The sequence below is a fragment of the Strigops habroptila genome, chromosome 15 (genome assembly GCF_004027225.2).
Source record: "Strigops habroptila isolate Jane chromosome 15, bStrHab1.2.pri, whole genome shotgun sequence".
Classification (NCBI taxonomy): domain Eukaryota; kingdom Metazoa; phylum Chordata; class Aves; order Psittaciformes; family Psittacidae; genus Strigops; species Strigops habroptila.
Window position 1 is genome coordinate 1,086,972 of NC_044291.2, and position 14,526 is coordinate 1,101,497.

Here is a 14,526-nt window from a genome sequence, read left to right on the forward strand (position 1 = left end):
TGTTTGCTGGAAATCAGAATCACAGAATCAACCGGGCCGGAAAAGACCTTCAAGATCATCAAGACCAACTATTCCCCAGCGCTGCCAAGGCCACCACTAACCCATGGCACTGAGGGCCTCGGCTACACGGTTTGTGAACATTTGCAGGGACGGTGACTCCAGCACTGCCCTGGGCAGCCTGTCCCAGTGCCCGAGCACCCTCTGGGGAAGGAATTTTCCCTAATATCCAACCTAAATCTCCCCCGGCGCAGCTTGAGGCTGTTTCCTCTTGTCCCATCCCTTGTTCCTCGGGAGATACCTCCTCACTTAGGAACAGCAATGTTTGTGAAGATTTACACCTGGGGAGTTGGGCCCACTCTGTGTTTTTTAGTGAACAAGCAGGTTCAAATGGGTGTCCTGGGAGGAAGGATTCTGGAGCTTGGCTTGGCTCTGGAAGCACAGGGAGCGCAGGACATGGCTGGCAGTGCATCCCTGGGGAAAGCCTGCTCGCCAGCAACACAAGGAAGAAACAGAGCACTAGAACTTTGCTGCTTCTCCACGTGAAAGCTCGACCACCACCAGGAGGAAAGCACCAAAACACACGCCTCAGCTCTTAACCTCCGCTGTAGTTTTGCATCCCCAGGCTCTAGGTTCGGGACGGTCTATGGCGTGTTTGCCAATGTTTTGAGTTTCCCCCTCTCTGGCAGCCCCCACTGCACTCCGAAGGGAGCACCATGACTTCTGCTCCTCCGTGCGTTGTACTCGGCTCCTGGCTCCAAAGCAATGGGTGCGAGCGCCCGGCTGTGTGTTTGCACAGCCGCTGCCCGGACAGAGCCGCTCCGCGCCCGCAGGAGCCGCCCCTGGGGCCCACGCCCGGCCCCGCGGCCGCAAATGGCCGCAGCTCCGCAGGGCCGGCGGGACGCCCCTTCCCCGCGGCGGACCTTCCCCTATCCGCTGTTAACCGGGCCCCGGCCCCGCTCCCCTCCGCGCCGGCTGCCGGGCTGCGGCGGAGCGGCCGCGCCTGCCTTTGTGCCCCGGCGGCGGGACCGCCCGGCCCGGCCCCTCCCCGCCCCGCCGCTACCGCGGGCAGAGCCGGCGGCCCCCGAGGGCCGGGCGGTCGCTCCCGCCTCCCCGGCGGAGCCCTGCGGCGCATGCCTCCCGCTCCCCGGGGGCAGGGAAGGAAGCGCCGCCCGCCCCTGCACCAGAGCGGTGGGCAGCGGCCGCGCCGGAGCCGGAGCTCGGCGGAGCGGGGAGCCCGGCGCGGGCGCCGCCACCACCACCACGATCCGCCTCTCGGCCTCCCCCCGCGGCGGCGGCGGCGGCAGGTGAGCGCCGGGGGGCGGGCGGGGCGGAGCGGAGCGGAGCGGCGGGGCCCCGCCGAGGCGGAGGCCGAGGCTGAGGCCCAGGTCCGGGCCCGGCGCGGCCGGCCGAGGGCGGCGGAAGGCGGGAAGGGGCAGCCATGGCGGCGCGGGCAGGGCCCGGCTGACCGCGGGCAGCGGGCGGGGCGCCCCGCGGCGGCGGCCCCGGGTACACCGCGAGCGGGCGTCCCCCGCGGGTGGGTGTCCCCTGGGACACCCCCTGTGAGCCCCCCGGGTGCTCTCCCCTCGTGTCCGCGCACACCCTGTGTGGGTGCTCTCCCCGGCGGGTGTCACCCCGTGTCCCCTCTCACAGCCCCTGTGGTTGCCCCCCATGAGTGTCCCTTCGTGTGCCCTCACCCTATGGGTGCCCTCAGGTGGGTGCCCCGCACAGCCCGCACCCCTGGCCTGAAGCGGTGCTGGGGTGGGAAATCTCATCCCAGCCCCGTGTGATCCTTCCCCAGCAGCCACAATCCATGTGTAGGGAGCGAAGGCGCATGCCCCTTCCCTGGAAACTGTGGAAATAGGTTAATAGGAGCGAGGATTTTTACTTTTTTTCATGGAGCTCAAGTGCGTTGATTGCATTTCTCTGAGATAATCATATTCTGATTCCTGCCTTTTTGATCCTCAGGTGCTTGTTACGAGGAAAAATGTTTTTAATTTAGGTGTGCCCTAGTGAATGTGTTGGAGGTGGCTTTAGAAATCATGCGTGTTTCTCAAAGTCTGACCCACATCATGTCAGGAGGTGCCTCCCGGTGCATTCAGGGCTGGACACACAGTCGGGAGCACTGCGCTGTATTGTAGAGCAGAAGTTGGTCTGAGCTACCTTCAGTTGCCTAAAAGGTGGAAGTTAAAACAGAGTGCTGTGTTGCTCCAGGTACCAGCCAGTGAGGAGAGATGTTCTTGATCACAATACTTAAAATTGTTCATAATCCTCATCGTGCTTTTGCAAACTCCTAAAGATTTGTGTCTACCAAGAGCTTTTATCCTGCAGTGAGGCCGGGGTGGCTGATAGCTTGGAGTTACTGCTGTATAGTGGGTTTCAGGAAGAAATAAGCTCCCTTCTCTTTGAGCTGCCCCAGGTCCCTGAGCTGTGTGTGTTTGATGCCAAGGCAGAACTGGTAAAAGCTGTCTTGGGCTAGTGTGTGAGTCCAGCCGTGGTGCTAACACGGTTACTCTGCTCTTTGAGTGAGAGTTGGTTTGTGTCCCACCACCTCGGATCATGGGTAAACTCACTTCATACCCGCCTGTTGTACTGTATGGACGGAAGCAATGTTGCTTTCACTGTAGAGCTGAAAAGCTGAGCTCTGCACGGCGGGAGTGCTTTGAGAAGGGCAGTTATGCCAAAAGAAACACCGGGAGTGGAATGTTTTGCAGGGTTCTCCACTCCCACCAATTCCACTTTCATAAGAAAGATCCCCTTAAAATTGTTCTCTCTCTCTTGCACGAAGTTCACTGCAAAATATTCAGACAACTGTAGTGCAGGAGGGGATCGCACTGAAGTGCCATCAGAGCAGATCTTTGGGGCTTCGCAACATATGATCGTTTAGGAACTTACGCAAAAGAGAGCACAACCTTCCATGGCAAGGGCAGGGAGGCTTTCAGAAGTGAAGATTGTCACCTGGTTGTGCCAGAAAATACTGAAAACCACAAGTGGCGAGTGCTCTGTCTTACCCTTAATGGCAGCAGTGATTGATTGATGTGATTAAAGTGATTAAAGTGATGCTGAGGAGTAACTCCTGTGATTACCTGGCACAATAAGCCCCAATGTTAATAACTGGCCATTTATGTTACCAGTATTATTACAGGGAACTTTTAGAAGGTAAATGGCTAATAAAAACCATTTTTCTCTTTTTTTCCTTGTAGGATGGAAGAGAGATCAATCTGAAAAACTGTTCCGTTGTGGACCTGCTGCTCTCTGCTAGAATGTTCCTGATGAATGCTTCTCCTTTGGTAGCTCTTCAGACACAATGGGAGTCCTTTGGACCAGCGAGGAATTGTAGATACCCTGTTTGCTACCCTGAATCTGAAGAAGACGTCAGTAGAACCTCTGTAAGTGCAAAAGTTCAGATGATCATAAACAACCTGCAAAGTCAAGAGTCTCCCCTGGGTATGAACAATGAGTATGATTGTATTATGCAGAAGAAACAACAGGGAGAAAAGGGCACTGGTAACAGAGTCACGTCTAGCACCGCGTTGCTGCAGCAGCATCCTCAGTACACTCAGTGTGGGTGCCCTGCTGACTCGGATGACACCGAGGAGGAAGAGAGTGTGGGGTTTGGGAGGCTCCTGCTCGAGTCTGATAGCGACGACTCAGTGGACCGAGGTATAGAGGAAGCCATTCAGGAGTACTTGAAAGCAAAAAGCCAAAGTGACCGGTCCTTGCAGGGGAATGCAGAGTGTTCTGAAAACGTAAGCAGAGACAAAAGGTTTAAGAGAGAATTCTCACAGAACAAAGTGGCGAGTAACCTTCTCCCTGTGAAATTCAAAGCTGAGATGCTCTCGGAAGAGTACCTGTCTGACCACCTGGGCATTGGGAAAATGCTGCAGCCTGCTTCCCCTCAGAGCATCAGTAGCGACGACTCTTTTGAACAGAGCATACAAGCTGAAATAGTGCAGTTCTTGAATGAGAAGAAGCAACAAGAAATTAGTAAGTGTGTAACTGGGGAGGAGAAAAAAGATTCCCACGTGAGACCTGTCCTAAAATGCAGCAAAGAAGCAACAAACAAACCGAACTGTGGTGCTATAAAGCAAGGTTGTAACGCGCTGCTCTTGAGACACCGTGCCAAGCTGCAGAAACCCAGCACGCAGGCCAAGGGTTTGCAGTCTAAAACGCAACCAGAGCCCAGTGACTTCAGCCAGGTGAACCCAGCGTATGTGGAAATGGCCACTGCCAGCCAGCCCTGGGGAGTGGAGCAAGATGAAGAGAGTGGAGCTAATTACTGGGAGAGAAGGGGAGCACTTGTCAGTGAGAGCGTGCACACATCTGACTCGAGCAGCGATGATGGCATTGAAGAAGCCATTCAGCTTTATCAGCTGGAGAAAATCAGGAGAGAGGCAGGTCACGCAACTGACTGTGTCCCTTTGCAGAGGGAGGAACTCGATACGAAGGGTATGGCAGACATTTCTGCAAGCCTGACAATTAGCTCAACAACAAGTGCCTCACCAGAAATCCATAAAAACCCTTTAAGCAACAAGAGAAAAGAAACTGATTCCAAGTCAACTGAATTCGAAAGCACCAGCAATGACTTTAACAAGCTGTTTAAACCACTGAAAAAAGCCAGACATTTTGCACTTCCAGAGAACAAGATTGCTGCTTGTGAGCTCACACTGCAGGCCTCTTGCAGAGCAGACACATCTGCAGAGCTCATGTGTGCGGAAGCTATCCTTGATATTTCCAAAACAATCATGCCATCCCAAATGGGAAGTGACAGCAAATCACTCCCTGCAGACTCCTTCTTTTCTCCCCAGCTCCTCTCATCCTCCGGCTGTGACAGTGACAGCAGCCTGGTGGACAGTGATGATAGCATAGAGCAAGAGATCAGGGCTTTTTTGGCTCTGAAAGCGCAGTCAGAAAACCTTGGAACAAAGCCTCCCAGCCTGTCACGCTCACTCCAGATGCCTTTGCCTTCAGATCAAAACAGCCTCACCAGTACCCTAGAGCCTTCTCTTCCCAAATCACTGAAGCTGTCACTGAGTCGTAAAAAGAGACTCAAAAGGGAAGGCAGAATAGCAAAACAGGGTGCATCAAAACCACCTGAGCAGGTGGAGACAGGATTTTTCCAGCCAAGTAACTATCCAAAGCTTCCTGTGCTCCAAGAGGAACGTGCCCCGAGCAGCCCCGCAGAGCTCTGTGATGCTCAAAAGCTTGGCAGTAAAGAGACGAGGCAGCAGCAGCTGATGGCTTCCAGATTGTCTGGATCAGATGGCAGATGCGTGGCCTTGGACTCCATAAACCCTTTTATGCAGGTTCAGAGTAGCACAAGAAAGCCTGTGAAAAACTCCATCCAAACTCAAGAGAGGGATGGTTCGGATGATGAGAGCAGTTCTCTGGATAGCGATGAGGACCTGGATAGTGCCATCAAGGACCTTCTGCGGTCTAAAAGAAAACTAAAGAAGAAGTCCAAGGACCAGAAATCTCAGTGCAAGAAGAGGGTGAGGTTCAGTGAGACAGAAACTCAGCTGCTGGATGGATTTAGCAGCCTCCAGCAAAGCAGACATCCCGTGCTGCTGAAGAGCTGCCTCTCCAAACCCAGAAAAGCCGCGAAAGAGAATGTGGTCCGAAGTCTTCCTGATGACACAAATGTCAAACTTCCCAGTGAAAAACCAGAAACTGTGAAGAACTCAGAGTTTAACCTACAGCTTAAAAAAGGATCCAAATCTAAACCAGTCACAAACCAGAATAACCTGCAGGCAGCTAAAAATAGGCACTGTACTTTCACAGCCACGTCGGGCGCTGACGACAGCAGTTCAGTGGACAGCGATGACAGCATCGAGCAAGAAATCAGGAAGTTTTTGGCAGAAAAGGCTAAAGACTCTGCAGGCAACTCGGAGCTACAGAAAGATGATGCAACTCTGGACCTATTGAGAGTGACCAAACAAACCTCTACTAAAGGAAAAGCGAAGCAACAGCCGGTTGAAAATGAACTTGACCTTGCCTTGGGTCAGAGTGACAAGCCTGAGGTGTCTCAGCAGACTGAGGAGCTGAAGAACTCTCTGAGAACAGAAGGGAAAAGTGCAATGTTACATGGCAGTGGGAAATCCGCTTCCTCAGCAGAGAATGTTCATGCTACTGGTCAGTCAAAAGCTAAGCAAGGACTGGAGGGGGTTAAAGGTGCTGCTGCTGGTGAGATATCTGGAAGCACAGCGGGTAAAAGGGATGTCCCTAATCCAGAGCCCGTGCAGAAAACACTTCCACCTAAAAGCAGCAAAAATGAAGGTGGTAAAGTACGAAAAGTAGTGAAGGCAAAGCCCAGATCCAAGAGAAAGAATACCTTTCACCTCAAAATTTCAAGTAAATTTATTGCAGGTCTAAAATGTGCTCGGGACAGGAAGAAATCCATGCTTCTGAGCAAAAGGCAGAAAGCAGAGAGCTTGCTCGCCCAGAGCAGCGCTTTAGGAGCAGAGGCAGCTTCCCTGGGTACAGATGTGCTTAACCAGGGAAGAGGAACCCCCTCGCCCAAAGGCGAATTTAGTGGGGAGAGTACAACAGCAATAAAAGAATCCAGTTCTCAGAAGCTCACTGGGGAAGGGTTAAGTCCCCACGTAGCAGAAACCTGTGAAAGACCGGAGGCTGCTCCTTTGCCTGTCAGAGAGGAAGCAGGGGGTTGTGAGAGGGCTGGTGCTGCAGCAGAGCAGTCAGATTCACATTCCAGTCTCCCCTTGCAGGACCAGAGCGTGGCAGCAGTGAAGGCAGATAAGGTTAGCAGAGGAACATCCAAAGCTGAGAGCGCACAGATGCGGATCGGGGCAGGAGATATCCACAGAGGCAGCTGGGCTGATGCAAATGCAGATCTCCCACACCCTGAGCGCAGCGTGGCAGTGGTACAAGCAGATAAATTCAGCAGAGATGTATCTCAGCAGAGTGTACATGTGTGCAGTAAGGGAGAGAATAACCAGCAGGACAAGAGCCCAGCTCCAAGTCTAGGTTGCCCACCGCAGGAGCTAAATGTGACAGCGGTAGCAGTGGATAAAACTAGTGGAGGAGCATGTACAGATAAGAGCGCACAGATGTGCATTGAGAAGGGAAAAGTTCTCTGCCAGGACAGTGACAGGCAGGAAGAAGTGCAGGTATCCAGCTCCAGTTTGGAAGGAAAAATGCCTGTCCTGGAGAATAGGGAAACTGCTCGTGAAGTGGACCAAGGGCAGGAAGTTGTAGACAAACCCTGTGCAAAAGTTCCTGAGCTCCCTGCAGGGGTCTGCCCCGATTCCCTCTTGAAAGGAAAGGTTTCAAATCTGTAAGTACACTTCTTTTTACAGTCACAGTCTTTCTAGAAAGTAAATGTAATTACCTTGATAAAACTTGAGACGTGAGAGACAGTGGGAGAGGCTGATACTGTTATATCCTACACACACTAATGTGAAAATGCTTCTACTGAACAGGGATCTCATGGACAGACATTCATAGTTTTTGTAGAATTTTGTAAATTATTTAAAGTGCTCTAAGGAAATATTTTTTATAAGGATTTTTAGGGCTTGCATTGCTGCAGGACGCTGTAGTCACTGTAGATAAGATACTGGCTCATCACGCTGTAAATGATGAGGCCTCTAATCATATGTATAAGTAGGAAACCTGTTTGTGCACGGCATATATTTGGCAATCTGCTCAGAGAAGCAGGACACAGCGGTTGATCGCAGTGCTCTGCCTCTGAGGCCCATTGACACCCGTTCCCGTTCGAGCTGCCTTAGGACAACCCCATGCCCTGGGCTTCTGCCGGGGTACCGGTTCTCCCACCCCGGGGGCTGTTGGGTGGGTTCCCTCAGCACAACTCCAGCACAGCCGGTGCAGATGTAGGTGTGGGGCTCCAGCCTTGAAGATCCAAATGCAAATTCAGGTAAATAACGTGGATGGGTCTGTGTGCACGTGCTGGGTGAAGCCAGAAGTACCTTCTGAATACCCACAACCTCCCGCCAGCGGATGATGCTTCCATCCAGTTTGAGAGGAGCGTGTCTGTGGTGACACCAGGATTGCAGTGGATTTCACTGGACTGATGCACTGTTGGGCCTGTGGGGCTGAAACAATTCCTCGTTGTTCTCAAGTCTCACTTTGCCGCCCTGCAGTTACCCAGAGATGGGTTTTGGTTTCCTGAGTGGACTTCCTGGAATCGAGTGCCCTTACTTTCCTTGTTCAAAAGGGGTTTCTAAACTGTTACATCTCTGTGAACTCTGATTTTCACTTACAGTTTTTGTGCAATAGAACAAAGCTGGGTTTGCTCTAGGACATCCCTAATGTAAGCGCCAAGGATATTTCCAGCACTGTTCCTTCATACCGGTAGCTCTTTCCCTGCTTCCGTTTCCAGCAGCAGGAATAAAGCAATTTTTCACTTCTCTCTTTTTATTTGTACTAACTTGATACGGGACTGAAGTAGCACGTTCATATCAGCAAACAAAAGTGCCCCCACTCTGGTTTCACTGAAGGATCCAAGAAGTGGGAATTTGTGCCGTTGGCTGGTTCTTCTCATTTGCGTGTCATGAAGTCCTTTGAGTAGTTTGTTCTCACATCTTGTCCCTGTGAACTGATCCGATACTCTCTTTATCCAGTCTTCTCTCAGCCAAACTTACTTACTGTCCCTTGGTGTCTGTGTCTTCCTGGAGGCTGGCCTTGATGTTGGAAAATGGAGCGAAAGCAGCCAGGAAGGGATCCGGAACCGCTTGGGATCCCCCCTGCTGTGGTCACGTTTGCACAACACTGGCAAACTACAGCGTAGCATAGAGTAGAACAAGTAACTGTGGCATGTAGAGAAGTGAGCAACATCCTTCGTGTGTTTATACTGTTGTGCAGTTACGTTTTAAACCTGTTTCTAGTGGTCACTTGACATTTCGTACTGTCTAGCCACCGTTTTACAGCCCTTGGCTTGGTGGTCCGTTTGTTTAAACGATCAATATCTCATTTTTGTGGTAGGATACCTTGGAAAAGTGGTTTTTTACTTGGCTCGCGTGACTGCAGCCCCTCTACACAGGCATACATTTTGTCTGCCTTGATGCAGTTGCAGGATTTGGGCCTTTTGTTTGGAATAGGTAAATAGGCTGGTATTTTAAAATAGAAGTTTTCAGAGTACCTTGCTTTCAAAGGATTAAACTGTATTAATAGAGGTGGTGGACGCGCTCTGTACTGTTTGTATGAAATAAGCTGAATGTTCCTCCTCAAAGTTGTCAGTAAAGCAAGGTGAAGCCTCACGAGGTGGTGTCTGGTGCCCCGTCGATGTGTCTGTGTTCTCGATGCTCCTCATGCCCAGATTCAGTTATAAGAAGCAGTTCCGATGACCTTGTGCTTTAAATAAAACCTGATTTCAAGCCGCACTTTTTTAAATTGAGAAACTTGATTTGTATATAGGAAATGGTGTATAAGTTTATAATGTTTAATAAATGGGGTTCTGACGATGGACCGTGAAAGCAGAGTGCTCCTATGGTTTGTGTCATCGTCTCAAGGGAGCAGTGGGTTTGTGTTACCTTTTCCCCCCCCCGCCTGCAGCCCAAAGATGTGATTAACTTGTGCCAGGAAGTGCAGTTTGCCTTGCTTTGGTAGCAGAACCTCACCTAATTTTATCTGTAAACATGAAGATCTTGCTTTCAAAATACAGAGTAGAAAGAGGCTGTTTCAGGTAGATTCTCTGCAGTGAAGTGTGTCATCTTGAGGATGACAGTGGATTTGTGCAGGTATTCCTTAAATAAACAAGTGTATTGGGTCTCTAACATCTGAACAAACAGGTCACTGTGTCTTAAGCCACTAAAACAGGGGAATGTAGGAAAGGAAACACAAGGAAAGCAATGTTTGACACATGGTAAGTGCAGTCTTGAGCAAATTGATGCATAGAGGCACATCTCGTGGGGCTGCCTGCACCTGAGGTTTGTGTGTTGCCCCCTTCCCAGCAAACCTCAGTGCAAGAGAATTGGGTAACCTTAACGCAGCGTATCTCTGGCAACAGTTTATGTGAGGTGAGGTGAACTGCACCCAGACCTCTTCAAAGGGGCTGGTTTCAGTTCCAGAATAAAACAAAGTGGAAGAATTAGACAAGGCAGAGAGGAGGTGGGTGGCTCTAGGTGGACTATGAAAGCGGGTGGGAAGAACGTGACAAAAGGCACTGGATTTGTTCTCAAGAGTCAGTCTGATCCCTAAATTATTCCACCTGCAGAAAAACCTGTGGCTAAAAATACGTGTAAAACTGTCACAACTGTCTGTATTAATTCAGCACTTTATGTTATTTTTCATTTCAGGAGAAGAAAGGGAAGGTGTAAGAAGCTCAAGGTATTGTCGACTCTGATAGAATAGCAGTGAGTGGCTGAGGGCTGCTCGTTTGTTTCCAGAAGTTCAATATTTTACGAAGTTCAATATTTTCAGCAGCATTTCTGCAGAGTACGGGCACTGGTGCCGGTGTATTGGTGTGTTTACAGCACAGGTTCTTTAGCCAGCTCCTCTGTTTGAGCTAACCACATGCATCGCAGTGAAAACTGGAATTGTTTAGTAGGTGGGATTGAAACCTTGCTGGTGGGAACAGGGACCCACACTGGGGTTTGAATGGGTGAAGAAGGACGGGTAAGGGCCTGGTGCTCTGTTCCATGTTGGACCTCAGATTTTTGCTTAGTGACATTAGTAACTAAAGAGGATTCCTCTGCCTTGCAAAGATGTTTAAATACATCATCATGAGGCTTCCTGCATCGTTTGCAAGGCTATACAAAAATAACCCAAGCAGGGAATATTCCTAACGTGAAGAGTATCATTTGCAGTGGTACTTGGATACGCTATTACACTCCTTATTTGCTTTTTAGTTCTCCAGCAAACAGCTAGAATAGCATTATGCTCATATTTAGTCTCTACTATTCCCCCTGTGAGCTGGGACTGTTCCTCCTCAGGAGCAGGCAGCCTGGTTTCTCTTCCAGACTAGTTTTTAAGCCACACATTCCAAGTTGTTCCTTCTAGTGCAGTTCCTGATGATGCAGTTCCACTCGCTGTGTAACTACAGTTGTTACAATAAACCTTGAGAAAACCATTTTCTCTTTGATTAGGTGGTGTTATTTGCATCATTTCTTAAATCACTGTAGCTGTGAGAGGTGAGGAAGGTGAACGAGCTTTCTACAAGAGACCCAAAGGCTTAATGGATGCCTCTGGAAAACCTGCACTTTGGTTATTCATTAAATAGTACAGAAACAGGTTTAAGAGCTTAAATTTTAATGATACTTGGCACATGAGCCAAGAGCTTAAAGGATCATTAGTAGCAGAGAAAAGGTTGGGGGAATATAGGTAAGTAACGTATATTGTTCTGGTATTTATGCTGCCTATAAACTAAGTAAATGGTTCATATGAGCAATTTAACTGATGTTTAATCACCTTAAATTGTTGTTCCTAATAACACTCATTCTGTAGTGATTTCCCTCTGGTACCAAAGTGGCTGCATGTGTTTCTCCCAACAAATTCCTGGGCTCAGTTTTAATAACACACTTCTAAACTGGTTTTCCCCCAAAGCTACGTAGACCTTAACCAGGTCTGACTTAGGTGGTCAATAGCAGGAAGCGTGTGTGTTAATCTGCTGCGAGCAGTGAGCCATGTGAATTACTTTCCAGACCACGTAGTGCTTCCTGTCAGGCTTAGCAAGAGTTTGAGGGGCAGGTCAGTGCTGTTTGCTCATTTGGGGGGTTTGGGTTTTATTTAGGCAGCCAGCAGTGACCCTGTTGCTCCCGCTGCAGCTCTAACAGTGGGACGGGCCATTGGGGTTGTAGCTGGGGTGGAAGTCAAGGTGGTCATGGGCGGTGATGAAGTTGTCCGGGCCGGTGACGTGGCTCTTCTCCAGGGCCATGTTGAGCCCACTGTTCCTGTAGGGGCCACCCTGCCCCTGGATCCTCGTAAAGGCATGTGGGGTGATGTGGAAGGAGGTCTGGAGGGTGAACAGAGGGGAGAGGTTCTAAATGCCACCATCAACAGCGCCTGGGCTCAAGCGCATATTGATGGGTCCTGGTGAGCCCCAAGTCCTTGTCCTCGGGGCTGCTCTCCCGCAGCACCCCTTTGTGCTGGGGGCTGCCCCGACCCCCCGCCGGTCCCCAACCTACCGGCACCTCGTGCACCGTGGGGGCTCTGCTGCCGTACGTCTGGTTCGTGGTCCGGTACCGCGGGTGAGGCTCCGGCTTCCTGCGGGGACAGAGCGGGGTCGGAGCGGGGCTCTGCGGGCCGGGGCCGCGCGGGGCCGGGCGCGGGGGCTCACCCGTAGCCGCAGAAGCGGTCTGGCTGCTGGAAGCGGCCGGGCAGGCCGCCGCTGGTGCGGTAATAGTCGCTGGTGCGGGGACCGGCGCCGGCCGCGCCCGCGGGCACGGACATGGCGGAGGGACGGGACGCGGGGCCCAGCGTTGCCCGGAGACGGGACGCTGCGGGCGGGGACGCGATCGCTCCGCGCCCCGCCCCGGGGGTCGCCCCGCCCCGGCCCGGGAAGCGGAAGGCGCCGCTTGACCTTCATCACCCTCCTCCTCCTCCCGCTGCCGGCGCTGCGGGCTCGGAGCATGGCGGCGCCGCGGCTCCTGCGGGCAGGTGAGCGGGTCCTGCCCCGCACCGCGCACCGCTCCCGCACCGCTCCCGCACCGCCCGGCTGACCCCGCCTTCTCTCCCCGCAGCAGCCCCGCGGCTCTACAGCAGCGTTGCGGTCCCGGCCCCAGCCCCGGTCCCGGTCCCAGCCCAGCCCCGCGGTGAGTGATGCCCCGGCCCCGCTTGTGGCCTTGCGGGGCCCTCGCTGGTGGCACTGGGCCCCTGGGGCTGTGAGTGCACCAGGACCCTTCTCATCCCCTGCAAACACAACGCGCGATCGGTGCGTTATTGGGTTTTCCTCTCTCTCAGCCGTGGATGAGAAGCTGCTGTCCGAGCCCCTCGCACACCCCGACTTCTTCAACGTGAAGGAGCTTTTCACCCTGAAAGATCTCTTCGATGCTCGGGTGCACCTGGGGCACAAAAAGGGATGTCGGCATCGGTGAGTGATGCTGCTTGGTGGGCAGCAGGAGGCTTACCCAGGCTGTGTCCGCACTGGATGGGTCTGGAACTGCCCATAGAGACCCTCATATCTGCATGGCCACATACAGAGACCCTGCTCAGTGCGAGCCCTGCAGCCCCCAGGGTGGGACACGCCGTGTCCAGCTCTGCAGAGAGCTCCTCTGGTGTCACCGGGGTTGGCGGGTGGGAAGGTCTCCGCGCTGAGGCCACACCACATTCGGGCTGCTCGATGGCTGCAGCACCCCGTCCCCGCATCCCCTTGTGTCGCCCTCCCTCTGCCCCCGCAGGTTCATGGAGCCCTACATCTTCGGCTGCCGCCTGGATCAGGACATCATCGACCTGGATCAGACGATGCAGCACCTGCAGCTCGCCCTCAACTTCACCGCTCACATCGCCTACCGCAAGGGCATCATCCTCTTCGTCAGCCGCAAGCGCCAGTTCTGCCACTTGGTGGAGAGCACGGCGCGGGGCTGCGGGGAGTACGCGCACACGCGGTACTGGCAGGGCGGGCTGCTCACCAACGCGCACATCCAGTTCGGCGCCGGCGTGCGCCTGCCCGACCTCATCGTCTTCCTCAGCAGCCTCAACAACGTCTTCGAGCCCCATGTGGCCATCCGGGACGCGGCCAAGATGAACATCCCCACGGTTGGGGTGGTGGACACGAACTGCAACCCCTGTTTGATCACGTACCCCATCCCGGGCAACGACGACAGCCCCAGCGCCATGGAGCTGTACTGCAAGCTCTTCAGGATGACCATCATCCGCGCCAAGGACAAGAGGAGGCAGAGCGAGGCCGTGCATGAGCTGCGGAGCAAAGCAGAGGGCAATTAGAGCCCATGGGGTGGTGCCCAGCGGAACGGTGATGGGCGTCCTGCACCCAGAGCACCGGCTCCTGGTGGAGCTGGGCTGGTTGTGGGAGGGACCCCCCCAGTTCTGGTGCTGCAGAGGCCCCGCGGCGGTCCCAGCTCAAACAAAAATGGTCCAGAGCAATGTAAGAGGATGGGAGGGGGACCAGAGCCAGCTCCTGTCCTTGTGTGTGTCCCCATTGCACGGAGGCACCTCCATGCTGTGGCCTCCCTGTCCCTGAGCTTGGATTTCACGCTTTGTCCTGACAAATAAAGTGCTCCACGATCCTTCTTCGGTCTTCCTTGTGAAACGGGGGGGCTCTGGCCAATGTTATGGCCAAGGAAGGGGGGGTGAAGGTTATTCCCATCCCGGGAGCACACAGAGGGGAGCAGGGAGGGAGGTGGCGCATCCCAGGGCCGGGGAGTCCTCACTTTGTCCCGGGACATCTTGGGGTCCAACCTCCAGCACAGCCACGGGGAAGCGGGGGGCTCCAGGGTGCGGCCGGGAAAGGGAATTCCAGCCCCTAACACGCCTGTGGGAGGTCTTGGGGCAGCCCTGCAGCGCCGGGGGTCAGGCCCGCGGTGGGATGAGCTCTGGTCCGGGGGTCCCGATCCCGTATCCCCATCCCGGTCCTGTATCCCGTATCCCCGGTCCGCGCAC

At 53.4% G+C, this 14,526-nt stretch overlaps 3 protein-coding genes across 3 annotated transcripts; 2 read left to right on the top strand and 1 right to left on the bottom strand.

Moving 5' to 3' along the window:
• Nucleotides 1-849: 849 nt before the first annotated feature.
• Nucleotides 850-9,451, top strand: PPP1R26 (protein phosphatase 1 regulatory subunit 26). Its single transcript, XM_030506656.1, has 2 exons — nt 850-1,304; nt 3,201-9,451. Exons 1-2 carry the CDS (start codon nt 1,131-1,133, stop codon nt 7,293-7,295), a joined length of 4,269 nt encoding a protein of 1,422 aa, XP_030362516.1. The 5' UTR covers nt 850-1,130; the 3' UTR covers nt 7,296-9,451.
• Nucleotides 9,452-11,203: 1,752 nt separating this feature from the next.
• Nucleotides 11,204-12,649, bottom strand: C15H9orf116 (chromosome 15 C9orf116 homolog). Its single transcript, XM_030506658.1, has 3 exons — nt 12,248-12,649; nt 12,096-12,174; nt 11,204-11,923 (listed from the first exon to the last, which is right to left on the bottom strand). Exons 1-3 carry the CDS (start codon nt 12,358-12,360, stop codon nt 11,738-11,740), a joined length of 378 nt encoding a protein of 125 aa, XP_030362518.1. The 5' UTR covers nt 12,361-12,649; the 3' UTR covers nt 11,204-11,737.
• MRPS2 (mitochondrial ribosomal protein S2) lies at nt 12,439-14,156 on the top strand. The gene is made up of 4 exons (XM_030506657.1): nt 12,439-12,567; nt 12,651-12,722; nt 12,871-13,000; nt 13,308-14,156. Exons 1-4 carry the CDS (start codon nt 12,540-12,542, stop codon nt 13,849-13,851), a joined length of 774 nt encoding a protein of 257 aa, XP_030362517.1. The 5' UTR covers nt 12,439-12,539; the 3' UTR covers nt 13,852-14,156.
• The last annotated feature ends 370 nt before the right edge of the window (nt 14,157-14,526 follow it).